The following is a 6,226-nucleotide window of genomic DNA, read 5'->3' on the forward strand; positions in this document are numbered from 1 at the left end:
TACAATAACAATTCATAAAGTTAAAAAAAGGAAAAAGAAACATTTTTATCAGACTGGCAGTTCAGTCTCTTGAACTGTAAAGAATAAACCCAACCGTGTTAACAGGGAAACTCAAAAGTTACAAAATGTTGCTTCCTAAGAATGTATAAGCCAAAGCTTTTACATGCCCCCTCCCCACCCACACTTATTTAAATTCCCCCACAGGCTACTGGGCTGGGGGAGGGGGGAGACTTCCCACAAATGCTCAGGCACCATGCTGGGCATTCCAGGGTTGGCAGCACTTTCCCTGGCTTTCCCTGCGGCACAGCACAGAAGCCGCCAAGCTGCAGTGGTACCCTCGGACACAACTGGGAGTCGGGGAGAATCCGGAAAGCAGGGCCAAATGCTGGCGTTGGAGACCATCGGTGCTCAAAGCCCCAGTCCTCACCGGCAACTCCCAACCCAGTTTTTCCCAACACGGAGGTTATTTTGTAGCAGATTCTCCTGGGCTATAAAGCAGGAGGCGAAGCTCCCGCCAGGCAATTGAAGAACCTTTGGTGGGGAATCTCACCTACAACCCACGATGTAGGGAGGGTAGAGAAATTACATACCCTAAACCACTAATCCTTCAGGAAGAAAAACAAAAACAAAACAAACAAACAAAAAAAAACCCAAACCTATCAAGTTCTGAACCTTGGCCCCTGACGCTATGAACTTCACACATGTAACAGTATTTGTTTGTAACAGGCGGGGTAAAAACCCACGGTGAATTGTATTTTTAAAGTTAATTTAATAAGTATTTACTTCCCATCAAGCTGAGGAGCAGCAAAACTCCGTACGTTTTCTAGAATTCAAATCCAATGGCCTTCCATTCTCCTAAATGTGTAAATATGGTTGAGTCTCATTGAAGAGATTGGGGGGGGGGTCCTTTTAAGCAAAATTAAAAACCTTGGTATGTACAATAAAATGGAGCTGCACTCCAGCCTTGCAATTACAGCACACTGGCCCCACCTGCAACCTGGGTTCCTTCCCAGCCTGCCATTAGCCAAGAATTATCCTACAGGCATCTCTTTTCTCGCCCAAGGCTTTCTGGTTGGAGGGGACTGTCTCTCCCTCAGGCCACAATGCAGAGGCCCACGCAGCAGCAGCCATCTTCAAAGCTGCCAGTGACCAAAAACGAACGGGTTGATCCAGAGGGCTACCGCATTCTTTTCCACAGAACACACAGTAGGTTCTTATTTCCACCCTATCTGGGAGCCCACTGGTCTAATCCGCACCAAACAGGTAGTTCCAACGGTGGGTCAAGGTCAAAGAGACTGGGGAGCCACTTCTATAGGAGTGTTCAAACAGGTTGCCCTAATGCCTGCTGGCTCCCGGATGTTAACAGGGCCCTCAACGTCTCTGAGCCTCCTCTGCCTCTATTCAGAATGAAGACCCACTGTGACAGGCTGAAAGAATCACACACAAAACAGAGGAAAGCCTGGCCTCGTACCCAAGGAAGTCACTAGAAACTGACACTCTGGAAAACCGTACAGCCTCAGAGCTAAGGTTTTCTGGGTTCCTCCACAGCGCTGAGCTGGGGGATTCCCACACTCTGGCAGGAGGCTGCCCTGGCCACTTCGAAGGCAGCCTCCAGACCCCCAACATCTGCCCCCAGGACCCGGCCACCTCCCAGGCGCAAGGTTAAACGGGTCTCCAATTTGCTGGAAGCCCTAAAATGCATTTACAAGTTGGTCAGTGGGCATTCGAGGAGCCCTATGACATCAGGAGAGGAGGCGCACGAGGCTCGGAGCAGGCACCACAGGGGACCCGGGAAGATCTAGGAAGCTTCCAGACCCCACCGTGGGGAAGATCTGGGGAGGCCCCGGGGCCGAACCACTAGGTCAGGTGGGCAGCAGGGAGGGCCCGCGGGCGCCAAGTACAGCCTGGCGGACAAAGGGGGGCAGGCTGAGCCCGAGCAAGCGGCGGGGCAGCCGGGAAATGGAGCCACGTGCCTGGCGGGAGAAGGCGAAAAAGCGTTCCAACACTTGACTGTTTTCTCAGCCCCGCGAGTAAACGGCCCTCCACTCTGCTCGGGAAGCGGGGTGTGGGAAAACGCGTTCGTGTTTTTAAGTTTTCTGGAACTTTTCCAGGGAAACGGGCACGCTGGTGGGAAGCGGTGCCACGGCGGCCACCCGCTCCGCTAGGAAATCGCAGGGCGATTAGCACTTGAATGGGGAGGGCGGCTGCCCGGCGTGGAACTGCGCCGGAGCAGCCGATCGCGGTCCTGGGGCCCCGGGGTTCGGTTCCCGACCCGTCCAGCTCCCCGCCCCAGGGCCGGCGGGCTGGACCCCGCTGCTATGCGCTCGGGCACGGCGGGAGGAGCGCTGCAGGGAGGACGACGACCCGCTGCAGGCCGGGCCTGGGCCCCCACACGCGTCCCGGCTGCGCCGCTCGGGCGCGCCGGGCCTCCCCGAGGCCCTGTCCGGCCACCCCGAGGCCACGTCGTGGCCCCACAGGCCCCGTCGTCCCCGCCCGCCCCGCCCGCCCCCCGCTAACCGCCGCGGCACAAGCGCCGGGCGCCTCGCGGACTCACCGGGGCCGGCTCCCGAGTACATGGTGGCGGTGCCGAGGGCCGCGGCCGAGGGCCGGCCGCGCGCTCCACGGGCCCCGACGCCTCGAGCCGCCAGGAGCAGCGGGCCGCTCGATCCGCCCCGGCGCGGCTGCCTAGCAGAACAGGTTTACCCGACGCGGCCGGGGCGGCGGGCGGAGGCGGCGGGAGCAGAAGGGGGAGGGGAGCGGGAGGAGGGAGGGGAGGAGGAGGGGCGAGAGGGACGACGAGGGAGGGGACGGCTGGGAGGTGGGGGGAAAGAGAAGGAGGGGGGAAGGTGGCAGGCGGGGAGGGGGCAGGGGAGGAGGCTGGAGGCGGCCCGCGCACGCGGGGCAGCTGGATGGGTGAGGGGTGGGAGAGCGGTGGCGGCCCCTCGAGCGCGGGACCTCAGAGGCGACCCAGGGCACACCGGCCGAGACCTTTCCTGCAGCCGAGCGCGGCGACGTCTGGCTTCCGGGCGCGGCTAGCCCAGCACTGCGACCCAGTCGGGGTCCTCCCGCGCCGAGCGCCTAGAGCCCGGGCTGCGTCCCGCCGCGCACCCGCCCCTGCACCTCGGCCTGGCTCTTTAAGTTATTAACGAAACGGCGACGGGAAGCTGGCTCCCCACCCAGAGCTTGAACTTGGACGCGGCCAGGCCCGTGCGCGTGACCACACCGCCACCTCCCGGCGCGGCTCGACAACCTAGATAATCCTAATAAAGCACCAAGGAAGCACAGCCAGTTCAAGATTAATTTTATCAGCTGTCAGGGAGCAGATGTAGTCGGGTCTCCCCCATTCCAGGGGTCAGAGCCCCCAGGCTTTGCTCCGAGGCCTCCCGGACCACGATGCTCTGAGCACATGTTTCCCCACTTGTTGCTGGCACGCGCTCCTGGCCCAGTGCAACTGTCTCTGGAGCCTTTTCTGTGGAAGCGGCAGTGTCAGGTCCTGCCTCACCCTGCACACGTGCAGCGTCTTCAAAGCCCATGCTGAGGGCCCAGGCCAAAGAGCACATGGTTCTACCGCAAGGATCCAGGCATCGGGGAGGTTCCTTGTCCTGTGCAGTGCTCAAAGTCAGTCCCAGGAGTGAGAAAAGCAGCTCTCCTTCCAATACACATCGAAAGGAGAAGGAGAGAAATAGGAGGTACTGCAGGGCTGCCCCCCCCCCCCCCCCCCGCGCTACCCAGAAGGCTGAGGCAGGAGGATGGCGAGCTTAAAGCCTGCAAATGATTGACACAACCCTGACCCTGTGGTTACCACTGCTTTGGGGATGGAGACAGGATTTCCTGAACTCAGGAGAGACTGTTGCTCAGCCCCAGCAACACAGAACTGATGGGGGCTGGGGGAGGGGAGAGGAGAGGGAGGGGTTGAGTGGAAGGGAGCTGGGGACTCAGTGGAGCATTACACACCTACTCAAGACCTTGTGTTCCCTCCCAGTGTTGGGGGGGGGGGGCATACAGTAGCTCAGTTGATAGAGTGCTTTCCAAGCATCAAGAAACCCCGGTGGCACACACTCCCAGCGCTCAAGGCAAAGGCAGATGGATCTCTGTGAGTTTGAGGTCAGCCTGGTCTATAAGGTGAGTTCCTGGACAGCCAAGGCTGTTACACAAACCCTATCTCAAAAAATAAAAATAAAAAATAAAATAAAAATTTTTTTTAAAAAAAGGAAGAAAGAAAAACTCCAGGTTCGATCCTCAACACCACAAAAACTGGACTTGAGGAGCTGGAGAGATAGCTCAGCCGTTAAGATCACTGGCTGCCCTTCCAGAGGACCCGAGTTCAATTCTCAACACCCATATGGCAGCTGTTTACAACTGTCTGTGACTTCAGGTCCAAGGGATCAGGCATCCTCACACAAACATACATGCAAGCAAAAGAACAATGCACACAAAAATAAAAATATTAAAATTAAAAAAAAAAAGACTGGACATGATTACACATGCTTAGAATCCCAGAACTCAGGAGGTGGAGATAGGGATCAAGGCCAGCCTGGTTATACGTGAGACCTGTCTCAAAAAAAAAAAAAAAAAAAAAGTGAGCTGTGTTTCTGAGCACCAGGAAGTCTGGGTAGCAGTGGGCATTGCTGCTCATTACAGGGAAGATGGACTCCATGGGCACTCCCTCCAGAGTGGCGTGAGAATGGAGCCCAGTGTGTCTGTGGATGGGATCCAGTCAATGCAGCTAAGTACAGCAGTGTGGCTGGCTGTCAGCCAGCAAGCCAGCCTGACTTCATTTGTAAGAGTTCCTAAGCATCCAGGTGTGCCTCCCGGGGCTGAGGCAATGTAGGGGGCCCTGCCTCTAAGGAAAAGAAAGGAAGGGAGGGGGAAGGGAAAAGGGAGGAGGGAGGAAGGGAAAGGTCCAAAACAGGCAAAATTATAGTCCAGAGAGACGCCTTTGTAAGTGGCCACTATCCTCAGGACAGCAAGATGGTGGTAGCAGGGCTGGTGTGCAGCAGGGCCCTGGGGTACCTGTGGTTCCAGCAAGCCCTTCAGAAGGCAGCCACGTTTCACTAGGAGGCCCACAGCTCCACCTTGACTGCACAACTAGGGCCTGGAGGGAAAAAAAAATTGCTGCAGGCTCGGCAGTAGGATGGAGGCTGGGGAACTTTGTTTCCAGGCAGGATTTAATCTCAGGAATGCTGGATTGTGTCTCTACCGAGACCCAACACTGCCCTCTGCTGGTGGAAGGACGCCATTGCTTCCTGTCTCTCAGTGCCCCGGTAAATCCAGGGCTCACTTCCAGCCACCCAGCAACTACAGTACAGGGTGCCCTTTTCCAGGGTACTGCAACCCTCTCCTCTGCTGTTGCACCATCCAAAGCTCTGCCGACCCACAGCCCACGCCAAGGCCACCGTCTCTCCCTCTGACGTTTTTAATCCCCAAGCCACCTGTTCCCCCACGGGACCAGCGAAGCTGGGAATGCTCTCTTCCTCTCCACCCGGGGCCTCCTTTCTGCAAACTAGGACTCAATTTACAATGGTGTCGTCTCCACTCATGCCTAGAACTTTCTCAAGTTCCCAGGCTGGCCAGGCATGTAACACTGGAGGCCTCTCTTGCCTTCTGTGCCCGCACGCCCCCACCCCCCACCCCCCAATGCAATTCCCACTCTTGTGTTGGTACTCCTGGTGCCATATGTAGTCATAGGCTCAGACACAGGCTGAGAGAGTGAAGCAGGCCAGTCTATAGCTCAGCACACTGTGCACTCCCAGTTTTGATTAATAACCCCCAGGGAAGAGAAAAAGAGAGCCTGAAAAATTGCACAAAACATGCTCCAATGCCTTGGGCCTGATGATTCAACCTTAGGGGCTCTGAGTTCCCTCAAGGTGATGCATATTTGTAATCCTAGCACTAAGACTAAAGCAGGGGGGTTGCCAGATAGACCGTCTCAAGACCAGGTGTGGTGGCGAATGCCTCTAATCCCACCACTTGGAAGGCAGCGGCAGGTGGATCTATATGTGTTTAAGACCAACCTGGTCTACATAGTGAGTTCCAAGCCAGCCAGAGCTACATAGTAAGGCCTTGTTTCAATATATGTATTTTATATTAAAACATTTTAATATATATTAGGAAGAAAAAGGGAAGAAAGTCAATTTGGGAAGTAATGAGTCAAATCCTAATGTTTTCTGACTGCAGACCTTCTCAGAGTCTTCAGCATGTGTGAAGCACCCTGCCTCTAGGAGAG

At 56.2% G+C, this 6,226-nt stretch overlaps 1 protein-coding gene across 1 annotated transcript in view; it reads right to left on the reverse strand.

The window, feature by feature from the left end:
* Window positions 1-2,753, reverse strand: part of Ago2 (argonaute RISC catalytic component 2) — an 87,229-nt gene extending 84,476 nt beyond the window's left edge. Inside the window, exon 1 of the mRNA XM_036207738.1 lies at window positions 2,555-2,753. Within this exon, the coding sequence (XP_036063631.1) occupies window positions 2,555-2,576 (22 nt within the window). The 5' untranslated portion in view covers window positions 2,577-2,753. The remainder of the gene's footprint in view (window positions 1-2,554) is intronic.
* Window positions 2,754-6,226: the final 3,473 nt, after the last annotated feature.

The sequence above is a fragment of the Onychomys torridus genome, chromosome 16 (genome assembly GCF_903995425.1).
Source record: "Onychomys torridus chromosome 16, mOncTor1.1, whole genome shotgun sequence".
NCBI lineage: Eukaryota > Metazoa > Chordata > Mammalia > Rodentia > Cricetidae > Onychomys > Onychomys torridus.